This window comes from Dama dama, chromosome 4, assembly GCF_033118175.1.
Source record: "Dama dama isolate Ldn47 chromosome 4, ASM3311817v1, whole genome shotgun sequence".
Lineage (NCBI taxonomy): Eukaryota > Metazoa > Chordata > Mammalia > Artiodactyla > Cervidae > Dama > Dama dama.
Window position 1 is genome coordinate 61,376,478 of NC_083684.1, and position 14,157 is coordinate 61,390,634.

At 39.5% G+C, this 14,157-nt stretch overlaps 1 protein-coding gene across 4 annotated transcripts in view; it reads right to left on the reverse strand.

Annotated features, from left to right (window-relative positions):
- Positions 1-140: 140 nt before the first annotated feature.
- The window catches only part of SLC6A16 (solute carrier family 6 member 16), a 32,987-nt gene continuing 18,970 nt past the window's right edge, over positions 141-14,157 (reverse strand). For 3 of the 4 annotated variants that reach the window (XM_061139814.1, XM_061139815.1, XM_061139813.1), the window contains 5 exons: positions 3,808-3,994; positions 3,251-3,452; positions 2,950-3,109; positions 972-1,134; positions 141-761 (listed from right to left, as the gene is read on the reverse strand). In XM_061139814.1, the coding sequence (XP_060995797.1) occupies positions 501-761; positions 972-1,134; positions 2,950-3,109; positions 3,251-3,452; positions 3,808-3,994 (973 nt within the window). In that variant the 3' untranslated portion in view covers positions 141-500. The remainder of the gene's footprint in view (positions 762-971; positions 1,135-2,949; positions 3,110-3,250; positions 3,453-3,807; positions 3,995-14,157) is intronic. The other variant, XM_061139816.1, reaches the window with a different exon arrangement.

The following is a 14,157-nucleotide window of genomic DNA, read 5'->3' on the forward strand; positions in this document are numbered from 1 at the left end:
GAAAGGCAGGAACTCAGGGCTGGACATTTGACTCTCAAAAGAATGGAAGCCTCATGAGAGGAAGACTGAACATCTGAGATATTTATAGAAGAAGAAAAAAAAAAAAAAGATCTGCTCACACCCAGTGCTTAGAATCCCAGTGGACTAATTTATTGACCAACAGCATTATTCCTCCAGATTCATTCCAGAAACTGAGTAGACCAGTTGAGAAGCAGGTTCTGTAGGCATCACCAATGGCATATAAAATGGTAAGTGTATATACTGAGGAAGGGATGGGGAAAACACAATGAAAGTAGTAACCAGGGAGGATGTGGTCTAGGAAACAAACTGCAAAGCCAGGCTCCATGAGCTCCCCCACCCCACCCAAAAATGTCCCTATCCTTGGGAGTAAAAGCACGTCTGGGTCTAGAGACATCAACAGCTGCAATTTGATGTTGACTTGCCTATTAAGAGCTGTTTTAAGGGATATATGATGTCAGGCCAAATAAATAGTTAGGAAGTCACACAACAGGTTGATCAGCAATTTGAGTATCACCTTGGAGGATTTCCTCATTTTCGACCTCTTCAATGGGTGTCAGTTGGAGACTTACGGGTAAGGACTTGGAGGATATCATAGGCTTGTCCCTGCTGGTGGAGTTGGAGGGAATCCCATGAGTGAAGCAATATACAAAGTATATGGGGATGGGAAGGATGACCGTGAGTGAAAGGGCGAACAATGTGAACGGCCCCCATGATGGGTATTGTCGAACCACTTCTTTTGACTGTGGAGAGATGGGAAAGGGGTTCAGAATGTAGAAGTTCCCAGAAGAGGAAGGACTGGGGAAGGGGAGGGTCAGAGGAGAACCAGGGCAGAGGACTAAGAGTTTTCAGGGAGTTGGAGAATGAAATGATAGTCTTTAGACCAAGAGTGGGTTGAAAACTCTAGCACCCCACTCCCTATGAAGGCCAGGGGTCTGAGGGGGGTGACTTACAATGCTTGAGTTCCAGGCCAGATAGGTGATATTCTTCTGAGATAGTTGAAATACAGAGGTCATAAACAGGGCTAGCAGCACAAAGGGAATTAGACAGAACCACAGCCAATGCATGATGGTGTACATAGGACGGCCCCACGGGTTAGCAGTGTCTGGGAAGAAACTGAGAGGAAGGGCCACAAGACTGTAGAAGGCCCAGCTGGGCCTAACTCAGTCTTGGAGGGCAAGATCGGCCAGACCTTAGCCCCCGCCTCAGCTCAAGCCTCATCCTCCATCTTCTTCTCAGTCAATCTTCTGTCCCTACTCAAGAAAAAAGTTCAAACATTCCTCTACTGCTCAAAAACATTTCATGGATATCGGTGCCCTCAGGATAAAGGCCAACTCCCTTTCATTCATTCTGTGAATATGAGAGTGTCTGTGACATATCAGGGCTTCTTCTAGTTGCTGGGCATCCATAGTGAACAACACAGACTCTAAAAGAATAACATTTAACCCTCCTTGAGCTTTTCTTAGCTTCTTCCAGCCAATATATTCAGCCTCCTTTACTGCATGTTCTCAATCTCAATGAATACACAAGTGGGGTCCTTTGGTCTAGAGTGCCCTTCTCTCTCCCTCTTTGTCTACATATTCATCTGTCCAGGCTAAGCTCAAGCATCCTCTCACCTAGGATGCTTTCCCCAACTCTCCAGATGCCCCTAAATGTCCCTGGCTACCTCTACTATAGGCTTTCCATCTTGTACTGGGATTGTCTGCTCATATGTGTCTTCCTCCTTGGACTCTGCCCTCTTTGAGAGGAGGAGCTTATTCCATTCATTTGTACCCCAGTACCACAAGACTTTCTTGACACAAAGACTCAAGATACATGTGAGTTAATGAATGAGTAAACTGACTCCAAGAACCACAGTCAGCTGAAAACACTGCCACCTGAAGCTTCTACCCTTAAATTATACCACGTGGGTGACTACACATCTGCCTGTTTAAAAATTGGGCCTGGGAGTTGTTTGTATTCCTTGTATTTTATTTGGATGTTCCCACTCTTCCTTTCACAGTTATGTTTAATGTTTCTGATTATCCTGTTCCCTCTTCCTTAGTAGCTTTTCCTTGTAGAATTAGACCACATCTCTCAACCTACACCTCTACCACCTTAGTCCAAGCCATTCGTTAGCTCCCATTTGGAATACTACAATAGCTCCTAACTGCTCTCCTTGCTTCACTCTTGATTCTTCATAGTCTTTTCACCATACAACAATCAATCATAGGTATCTTTTTGAAAAAAACAAACCTGATAATGTCAGTCCCCTTCTCAAAACTCTTCCATGCCTCCTCTCTCATTCTACATAAAAAAAAACTAAGTCCTGCCATAGCTAAAAAGGTCCTAACATCATCTCCCATCACTTCTCTGGCCTTATCTCATAACATTCTATTCTAATCTCTGATTTCCTTGTTGCTCAAAAACTTCAGGAATGATGCTTCCTCTTGCTTTGGTACTTACTGTTTTCCCTACTTGGAATTCTCTCTCAAAATTTTTTTCATGGTTCCTCCTCTCATTTCATTCCGGAGTCTGCTCAAATGTCACCTTATCAGAGAAGCCTTCCCTGCGATCCTATCAAAGTCATTAATAGCATATACTCCCACTCTTGATCATCTTATCTCACTTTTTGATTTTTCTCCTGTCAGTTATCACCTCTTGACATTTGTATTTGTTCATTTGGTTATTATTATGAATCTCTACCACTAGAATGTAAACTCCCTGGGGACAGGGGTGCTTGTTTTACTCAATGCTCTGTCCTTGATGACTGAAACAGTTCCCAGCACATATTAAGCACCCCAGAAATATGTTAAATGAATGAATTAATAAAAAAGTTTTTCAGAAGAGCCTGGACTTCCCTGAAGTTAAGGGTCCCTATGTCACTCTCATCAAGTGAAAATAGAGGCAACAAGAAAGGGGTCAACCTTCCCTATAGACCCAAGCTATCACCTGCCGGCCTTTCTGGCCCAGTTCACAGCCAAGTTTTCAAATATGATGATGATGATTATAGGGATGATTGTCCAGTAGTCAGTCAGCAGTCTGATGTAGTAGCTGCCTGAAGGTCGAGTGAAGAAGAGGCCACACAGGAACATGAGCATTAAGACAACCACTGGAGGGAACATTGGATTTAGATCAAGGTCACAGGTCTAGCTGGGTAACAAGGGCTAAGCAGAGGTGATAGACTAGGGCCATATAAGAATCTGAATGAAGTCAGGGTCATTGATGGGTATACACATGTAGGTCAGAGTACCTGTAAACAGCTTTGTATATTTCTGGACAGAAATAAAGATGTCCTGGAGAGAGGTAATGATGCTATGTGTGATCCCTATCATGGTGGACAACTCCAGGTTCAGCAACATTAGGAAGAACAGGATGGACCAGGAGATAGACCCAGGAATAAAAGACATGGCTTCAATGAAGGCCAGGAAAGCAAAGTTTGTGCTCTCCTTAATCTGTGAAGGGGAGAAAGGGCAGGAGTTAAAGTGTCCTTGAATTTAACAAAAACAACAAAAATACAGAGATATATTCTATCTTTCCTGAAAATTTTCTTAAAACCCCTGTGTCACTGAGAAAACCAAATTTCCAAGCTGACCCTCTGACATGGAAAACCAATCCACCTAGTATTACTCATAGAAGGGCATTCTGCAAACTATAGTTCTTTGCATTACCAAGGTTGCAGCTTATCCTGGTGCTTCTGGGTTGGTTGTTTTTTTTTTTTTTTTTTTCTGGTGCCAATAAAAGCTGAAATTTCTGTTTTACAAAAGGTTTTGAAGGAACTCTAGGACTCATTCACCTATTTTTACTGACCTTCAAAAACTGCTCCTCTAAGTTGCACTCAGACACATGACTGAGGACCTCCTTCTTGATGGGGTGGGAGAGGCTGTTGAACCAGGAGGTGAAGATGGAAGTTGGGTTACCAATCAGATTTTGAGGTGGCTGGGCCTCAGGAGGCAGTATCCCCATGTTTACCAGCTTCAAAATTGTTTCAATATTCCTGAGGATAAGGAGTTGAATCACAAAGAATCATTTTGCTCCTTAGAAAATGACCTGCTTTTCCCTTATCTTCCAGATAAGAAAGGACATCATGTTACTGAACTGGGTAAGGTAGAGCCTGCAATTAAACCTAGAAACCACCCACCTTCAAAGTCATGAATTTTTATGAGCCTGGATAATTTATGACCCTGAGGGGATGGGGCAGGAGAAGCCTTTCCTATGATCTTCTTGAGTCTTATAGAGTTCTTGGAAACTCTGAGTCCCTGCTCTAATGATGGGGTCTTTTATTCACTCCCTACCCCTTATTCACGCCCTACCTCTTTCTTAGACTAGCAGGTGAAAGTCAACCTTCTAAGCTTTGTACAACTAAATGTCAGGGAGCATTTACTTAAGTGTACCATATGCATAACAGTCCCATGAAGTTGTATTATTTTGTGAGAAACTTCTTGAACTTTTTGATCTGGTTCCTATTTTCTAACCTTTATCTTACCCCATGACCTTCTGCAGATCTACTCTGCTCACACTTAACTTCTTACAGCTTCAGGGCATGACATGCTCTCTCATACTCAAGACCAACCCCCACTCCCACCATCATTCTTCACTTGGGCTAATTCCTATAAATCCTTAAAACTTCAGCTCATTGCTCTATAAGAACTTCAATGGAAGGTTTGCTGATAATAGCAAAATGCAAGTGGCAGAGATCAAACCAGTCAATCCTAAAGGAAATCAACCGTGAATATTCACTGGAAGGACTGATGCTGAAACTGAAGCTTCAATACTTGGGCCACCTGATTTGAAGAGCTGACTCACTGGAAAAGACCCTGATACTGGGAAAGATTGAAGGCAAGAGGAGAAGGGTAGGACAGAGGATGAGATGGTTGGATGGCATCACTGACTCAGTAGACATGAGTTTGAGCAAACTCTGAAAGATGGTGCAGGACAGGGAAGCCTGGCATGCTGTAGTCCATGGAGTCGCAAAGAGTCAGACATGATTTAGAGACTGAACAACAACAACAAAGTGGCATTTCTAATCACATTTTAGAAAATAAAATACTATATGCTCTTCTGGTAATAAGCAAGTTAAATATTTGGACCAAACTTCTCACTGGAAATAATTTAAAAGACTCAAAGATATTTTTAAATCTTGAAAAATAAAAATATTGACAAGATAATAAGGAATTATAGTATTGGACAAAAATCAGAGTACAAACAAAAGCAGTGGAGAAAGAAGCCTTGCAAAGCAATTTTGCCTCAAAGGATATGTCAAATACGTCAAACCATACCTGAAGTTTCCAGGCATAGTTTGATGTAAAAGCAGCAGAGCATGCCCAAAGTAAGGATCAGAATAGAAGGTCTTCCCCTAAATCTGGCATTTCAAAGGGTTGCACCTTTAATAACAAAAAATGAACCAGAAGCTTACATCCAACTGTTCCACACCACAGGGAACACAAGGAAGGCTACTTCAGAAAAGAGCAAAACAAGGGCAAAATTTTAAGGTTCCCGAATGTCATAACCACAGCCAGCCCTAGCTTAAACTTGGAGCCCAAATATTTGACCCTGGTTGTCACAAAAGCTCAAGTTAGAGTCTTTCTAATGTCCCTATGTATCAAGTAAAAGCAAAAGTCCTATCTGGATGAATATACCCTCTTCTTAGGCCTTAAAAGAATTCTTACAAATAATAGTAAAAAAAATAGGACATGGAGAGAACTACACACAAAAAAAGACTTCATGAGAAATAGCACAATAAAAATATCCCTAAAGTTACTACAAATATTAGAATTACAAAAAAGTATAATACAACTAAGTTTACTATGCTTAAATAATAAAAGACAAGCTTGGAAATATTTTCAGGGGACAAGAAACTATAAGTTGACCATAAAGATTTTTAAAAATGAAACAGAACCTCTTGAAATAAAAAATAATTGAGATTTAAAAGTCAGTATGGATAATTCTAATTTCACAATTAGGCACAGGGGCACAACTTATCCTCCCACTTTAAACAACTAGATAACTGGACAGAATGTATAAAACAACTGTTTTTAGACATTAGGTAACAGGCAGTACAGAACTGTGATCCCTGAGACAAGGAAAACCAATGAGGGGCACCATGTAATCATCCTGGTTTTCTGCCTGAAAACACATTCTAAACTGCAGAGCAGAAAAGATCACAAGTAAACCATGGCAGCCTCACTGAGCTGGGGAGACAAAAACGGAGCTCAGGGAGGCCAAGGAAGAATTCTGGAGGAAATGTAGTTATGAAGAAAAAGAATTCCAGAAATTTGCATCTGGCCTGTTGAGTGTGTGCTAAATTTTAAGATTCACACATATAGGATGAAAATCCGCAAGGCTATATATAAAGAATAACTGGAAAATATCCAATCTGAATGGGGTATTCAGTAGAGAGTCCAGAAGGGCCATGCCTTCCGAATGGGACTGAAGGACTCCTGGAGAAAAGCAGGCTCTAGACCCACCCTACTGAAGCTTAAAATCAAGCCTCAAAAGTATCAAACTGAACCACAAGTATCACTACTTGCTAGAACAAAGCTCAATCAATACTCATTCAAGGAAGGCAACAAAAAGTCAGACACTCAATACAGAATTCACAAAGTCCAACCTCCAGTCAAAGTAAACAAATGAAGAAAGAGAAAAATGTGACCTTGATCAGTATAAAAACCAGTAAATAAAAGTCATAAAATAGAGTAATAAATGACAGATGAAGGACATAACAGTCAGGGATATTAAAGTATCTATTTAAAAAAAACCCCAGGGCAGGTGACTAACAAGTGGGAGGGTAATTACAATTGTAGAGGTTCTCCCCAGGGAGCAAGGGGTACAAGCCCCTCATTGGGCTCCCCATCCCCTAGGTTCTTCACTGGGAAGACGAGCCCCCAGAATCTTTTGCTTTGAAGGTCAGTGGGGCTTATTTTCAGGAGAGTCAGGGCTATGGGAAATAGAGATTCCACTGTTAAAGGGTGCACACAAAATCTCATAAACTCCAGGACTCAGGGCAGAAGCAGTAATTTGAAAGAAGCTTGAGTCAGACTCACTGACTTGGAGAGCTGATCTTGGAGAGCCTCCCAGAGAGGAGGAAGACAACTGGGACTCATCCTGGGGACAAAGACACCGGCAGTAGCCATTTTGGGGAACTCATTCTACCACAAGGACAGTGGAGCTGGCAAGTGCTATTTTGGAAATGTACCTCTAGCTTATTAGTCCCAGGACCCAGATCTATCCACCAGTCAGTTGGCACCAGTCCTGGGATGCCTCAGGCCAACCAGGTAGCTTGATGGAGACCCAGTCCTAACCATTAGAGGGCCCAGGATTCAGCCCCACCCACCAGAGGACAGACATCATACTGGAATCTTTTATGACCAAACACTTCAGTTCAGTTCAGTCGCTTAGTCGTGTCCGACTCTTTGCGACCCCATGAATCAGAGCACACCAGGCCTCCCTGTCCAACACCAACTCCTGGAGTTTACTCAAACCCACGTCCATCAAGTCGGTGATGCCATCCAGCCATCTCATCCTCTGTCGTCCCCTTCTCCTCCTGCCCCCAATCCCTCCCAGCATCAGGGTCTTTTCCAATAAGTCGACTCTTCGCATGAGGTGGCCAAAGTGAGACTGTGACCAAAAATCAACTACAAGGAAAAAACTGCAAAAATTAAAAAAAAAAAAAAAAAACCACAAACACATGAAGGCTACATAATATGCGACTAAACAACCGATGGGTCACTGAAAAAAAATCAAAGAGGAAATTTAAAAATACCAGGAGATAAATGAAAATTAAGACACCACAATCAGTGACAAAAGAGGCAAGAATATACAATGGGGAAAAGACAACCTCTTCAATAAATGGTGTTGGGAAAACTGGATAGTTATAAGCAAGAGAATCAAACTGAACGACTTTTTCACACCACATACAAAAATAAACTAAAAATGTATTAAAGACTTAAACATAAGACCTGAAACCATAAAACTGCTAGAAGAAAACTTAGTATACTTTTTGACATCAGTCTTAACAATATATTTTCTCAGGCAACAGAAACAAAAGCAAAAATAAACAAATGGGACCAAATTAAACTTAAAAGCTTATGCACAGTAAAGGAAACTATTAATAAAACAAAAAAGGCCACCTATTGTATGGGAAAAGATATTTGCAAATTATATACCAACAGGGGGCTAATATCCAAAATATATAGAGAACACATACAACTCAACATAAAAACAACCCAATTAGAAAATGGGCAGAGGACTGAGTAGACATTTTTCTAGAGAAGACATAGAGATGGACAACAGGCTCATGAAAAGATGCTCAAGATCACTAATTATTAGAGAAATGCAAATCAAGACTACAGCAAAAAAAAAAAAAAAGACTACAGCAAGCTATCACCCAACACCTGTCAGAACAGCTATTATCAAAAAACAACAATAAAAAGTGTTGCTGAGGAAGTGGAGAAAAGCAAACCCTTATACATTGTTGGTGGAATGTAAATTGCTGTAGCCACTCTGGAAAAGAGTATTGAAATTCCTCAATAAATTAAAATAGAACTACCATATGATCCAGCAATTTTACTCCTGGCTATTTACCCAAGAAAATGAAAACACTAATTTGAAAAGATATATGCACCCCATGTTCATTATTACTTATAATACCCAAGATATGAACTCAACCTAAATGTCCATAATAGATGAATGGATAATAGGTAAAACTGAATCACTTTGCCATACACTTTAACACAACATTGTTAATCAAGTATGCTCCAAAATAAAATTTAAAAAATTTTAAATTGATGAATGGATAAAGATGTGTATCTACACACACACACACACACACCCCCCAAGTTTCCCAGGTGTTGCTAGTGGTAAAAAAAAAAAAAATCCTGCCTGCCAACGCAGGAGATATCAGGGTTGCAAAGAGTCAGACACAACTGAGTGACTGAACAATAACTACATATATATATGTGTGTGTGTGTGTATATATATATATAATGAAATATTTACTCAGTCACAAAAAAATAAGGAAATCTTGCCATTTGAAACAATATAAATGGATCTAGAGGATATTATGCTAAGTGAAATAAATCATACAGAGAAAGACAAATGTTGTATAAGATAACTCATACATGGAATCTAAAAAACAAATGAATGCACATAACCACAGAAACAGAGTCATAGATACAATCATAGTTACAGAGAACAAACAGATGGTTTCTAGAAGTGAGGTGTCAGGGGAGGAGAGAAATTGGTGAGGGAGATTAAGTTACAAAATAAATGAGTCATAGGTATAAACTGTACCATGTGGAGAATATTGCCAACATTTATGTAATATCTTTGTATGGTGACAGATGATATCTAGACTTATATTTTGAAATGTAGAGAAATATTGAATTACTGTGTTATGTGCCAAGAATGAACACAGTGCTGTAGGTCAATTGTACATCAAAAACAAAGAAACTTATAGAAAAAGAGATCAGATGTGTGGTTACCAGATGCATTGGGGCAGTGGGGAGGAGGAACTGGATGAAGATAGTCAAAAGGTACAAACATCCAGTTATAAGAAAAGTAAGTACTAGGATGGACTGAATCAGAGGTAAGTTGGTTAACTTAAATATAGATCAATAGTATTATACAATCTGAGGAAAAGAGGAAATAATATTTTAGAACATAGTGAACAGAGCCTCAGGGGCTTACAGGACAGTAACAGAGAGTTTAACATACATACACGTAATTCAGAGTTCGAAAAGGAGAGGAGAGAATGAGGCAGAAAAAATATTTAAAGAGAGAATGATGGTTAAGTTATTGAAGTTGGTGAAAAATACACATTGACAAATTTACAAAGCTTAGCCAATTCCAAGTAGGATGAATATTTTTTGCATGCCTTCTCATCAGAAACTATAGAGTTCAGATGTACATTCTACCCTACTTTTATTTAATGCAACTGAAAGTCCCGTACCTGAAAGGACTCTGAAAAGTAAATGGTAGCAACAGGGAGCTCGGAGAAGGAAAGCCAAATTCAAAGTACCACTGTATTAGCAGTGAATTTACAATGATTTTTCCCTATAGTATCTTCTGACCTGGACTCAAAAGTAGCCTGAAACCAAGAACTGTCTATCGAGTATGGACATAAAGAATTCCAAGAGAAAAGCCCAATATTTCTGGCCCAAGGAAAAAAGGCCTCAAATTTCAGAGAGAACAAGAGAAATCCCCTGATTTTTCTTGCTCTTTTCTGTTTTATCAAACATGTCAGACAGTCCTGCAGCGACAGAGGTGCTTGGACAAGTACCTATACATCTGAGATGGAAATCCTCCTCTGACCAAATAAACAGTGGTTCCAAGTACATGGATGAGGGAGGAAAATCCCTGTTACTTTAAATATTTTTTTCTATTGTCTCAGTGTGTAGCCCTGGAGGCAGATGAAGTTGATGCAGTTAGTAGCAGAGCAGGAAAACTAAAGCTCTAGTTTTCTAGGCAGAAAGCCAAGTAGTGGGGCTTCTTAAGAACTGGAAAGTGTTGGGGAGACTTCAGGTAAGAAGGAGCTGAAGAAGGTGATCCCATAAAGTTTTGTATGAAATTCTTGGCAGCACAGGGTTATATTTGACCCTAAACAGCATTCCAAAGACTTGGACAACTAGAAAATAAGGTATATCACTGCCCAGCTTCCAAACTATTAGTGGCATACAACTAAATGGATCCGAACAGCACTGAAATTAAAAACTGAACTGACATTGGGACCACAGCCCACAGAAGGTGAGAAGAAACTTACAACACAAATCTAACCAGGGCAGTTGTCTCATAACACTGTAAAAAAAAAAAAAATTCTCCAAAGAAAATGAATACAGTCTCATGTATGTTTAAAATAACTATATACAACACAAAATTACTTAATGTATAAAGAATCAGGAAAATCTCAATATACCACAAGGAAAAAGATAATCAATACATAACAATCCCAAAATGACACAGAAGTTTTAATTATCAGACTTTAAAGCAATTATTATAATCATACTCTGAGAAGTCAGAGCAAACACTCTTGAAACAAGTAGAAAAACAGACTATCAGCAGACAAAAGATACAAGAAAAATACTAAGTGGAAAATTTTATAACAGAAAAATACAATAACAGAAAATTCACTTGAGTGGCTAAATAAAAGAATGAAGATGACAGAAGAAATAGTCAGTGGCCTGGCTGAAAAAGTTCCCTGAAACTTTGGCATTTGGTCAAAATCATAAAACTTTAGATTCAAGAGTCTCAACGAAACTTAAACAGGAGTTGATAAACCTGAAAAACCTATGCCAAGACACATCAAAATCAAACAAATGAAAACTAAACATTAAAAAATCTGGAATACATGGATTTGTGTGTGCGGTTCACTGTACACCTGAAGCCAGCGACACTGTGTATCAGCCACACTTCAGTTCTTTTAAGTTGCTTTTAATCTGAAAGCCACCGAAGAAAAACAACGCATTATACACAGGGGAACAATCTGAGTGACTGTGTTTCTCATCAGAAATGGAGACCAGAAAGAAACAGTACATTTTTTAGGTACTGAAAGAGAAGGATTGTCAACACACAATTCCTCCAAGAAATAAGTGTAAAATAAAGGCATGATTAGATGAAAGAATCTCAAAAAATTCATTGCCAACTTGTCTTTAATATTAAAGAAATGCTAAAAGTTTTTCAGATAGAATGGAAATAATACTGGAGGGAAAATTCAAACTTCAGAAACTAAGCAAGAGCAACAAAAATGATATCCAGGTAAATATAGCTTGATATTTTTCTCCTCTTAAGTTTGAGAATATGTATGTCAGTTGAAAGTAAAATTTATAACATTGTTTGATAGGATTTTCAGTGTATGTCTGGAGAAGGGAAAGGCTCCCCACTCCAGTATTCTGGCCTGGAGAATTCCATGGACTATATAGTCCATGGTGTCGCAAAGAGTCGGACACGACTGAGCAACTTTTTCATTTTCACTTCACTTCAGTGTATGTGGTACATATGACAACCATAAAACAAAGTGGGGAAGATAAAGGATCTTATGACGATACGGTTTTACATGTCACTTAAAGTGGTAAAATATTAATTCTAATTAAACTGTAAAAAGTTAAGTACACATTTTTATTGGGTTGTTTGTCTTCTCATTGAGTTGAAAGATTTCTTTACATATTCCAAATAACATGTAGTTGATCCTTCAACAAAATGGGGGTTAGAGACTTCCCTGGTGGTCCAGTGATTAAGAATCCATCTGCCAATGTAGGGGACATGGGTTCGATCCCTGATCTGGAAAGATTCCACATGCTGCAGGGCAACCAAGCCCTTACACCACAACTAGAGAAAGACCTATCATGGCCAAAAATAAAATAAATTTTTTTTTAAAAAAGCTCATTGAAAGTTATATATTTTTTTAAAATGGGATGTTGGGAGAGCCATCCCTCTGCACAGTTGAAAGTCCACTTTTAACTTATAGTCAGACCTCCACATCTGCAGTTCCTCCGTATCCAGTTCTGTATCCATGGGTCCAGCCAATCACCCGACATGTAGTACTGTAGTACTATTGAAAAAAATCCACATATAAGTAAGCGGGCCTGTGCAATTCAAACTTGCATTGTGCAAAGATCAACTGTGTACAGAATATATAAATTCCTCCAATTTTGTAACATGTACTTTCATTATCTTAATGGAATCTTTCAAAGAGAAAATGATTTTAATCCTAATGGTGTCCAATTATTAACTATAATAAGGGCTCTCCTACTAACAGCAATGAGAACTCTATAAAGTATAGAAAAATAGCAGATATAGAGAATGGCAGGCAATAACACTAGGCCTAAGGCAAATTAATAAGAAAGGAATGAATGTGAAGGAGTGATTTCTAGGATATCTTTTTAAATTCTTTGAAACTGAAAAACAAGAGTATATATAGTATGCCATCTTGTGTGTAAGAAAGAAAGTAAATAAGAAAATACACATTTTTCTACTTATTTTTACAAATACCAGAAGGATAAAGTAAAAAATAATGAGCTTCCTTCAGAGGACGGATGGGAATTGGGTTGAAGTGATGGTGGGAGAGTGATATTTCTCTGTATCTTCTTGTATAATTTTGTCTTTGGAATCCATATTAATGTTTAATAAAATAAAATTAGGGGCCCTAAAATGTCATACAAACAGAAACAAATTAACATAACTGTATTTCAAGTGAATAACATAACCACACTGAACTGAGGAGAAAGAACTAGCCCAAATAAGTTTTGAACACAGCATTTTGACCATAAAATTCAGGATAAAGACAAGAAGTTGTCCGCGAACACTGGAACATAGGATTAGTGTAGTGTGTGTGCATGTATGCATGCTCAGTTATGTCCTACTCTTTGCTACCCTATGGACTGTAGCCCACCAGGCTCCTCTGTCCATGGGATTTCCCAGGCAAGAATACTGGAGTGGGTTGCTATTTCCTCCTCCAGAGGATCTTCCTGACCCAGAGATCAAACCCACGACTCCTGTGTCTCCTGCGCTGCAGGCAGATTCTTTACCACTGAGCCATCGGGGAAGCCATATTCTAGTATCGGAATTAAGCAATGGGTGTGTGTGAGAGACAAGACACAGAGACAGTGTGTTTCCTATCAACACTGTGGAAAGCAGTTTGCATTATCTAGTGAAGCAGACACCCTACTCCAGTACTCTGCCTGGAAAATCCCATGGACAGAGGAGCCTGGTAGGCTGCAGTCCATGGGGTCACTAAGAGTTGGACATGACTGAGCGACTTCACTTTCACTTTTCACTTCAATGCTTTGGAAAAGGAAATGGCAACCCACTCCAGTGTTCTTGCCTGGAGAATCCCAGGGACAGGGGAGCCTGGTGGGCTGCCGTCTATGGGGTGGCACAGAGTCAGCCACGACTGAAGTGACTTAGCAGCAGCAGTGAAGCAGAAGATAGATGCAGTAGACTGAAGAAACATGGTCATGGTATTTAGCAGCTCTTCCCATCAAGAGACAAAGTCTATTTTCCCACTCCTTGAATCTGGGGTGTCTTTGCGAATTCCTCTGACCAAAAAAATGTAACAGCAGTGACAACAGGAGCATTCCCATGCTTAGGCTTCAAGACATTTTTCTGAATCCACCTTTATTCTCTGTGAGCTGCCATATGAGGAAGCCCAGGCCAGCCACAAGGTGA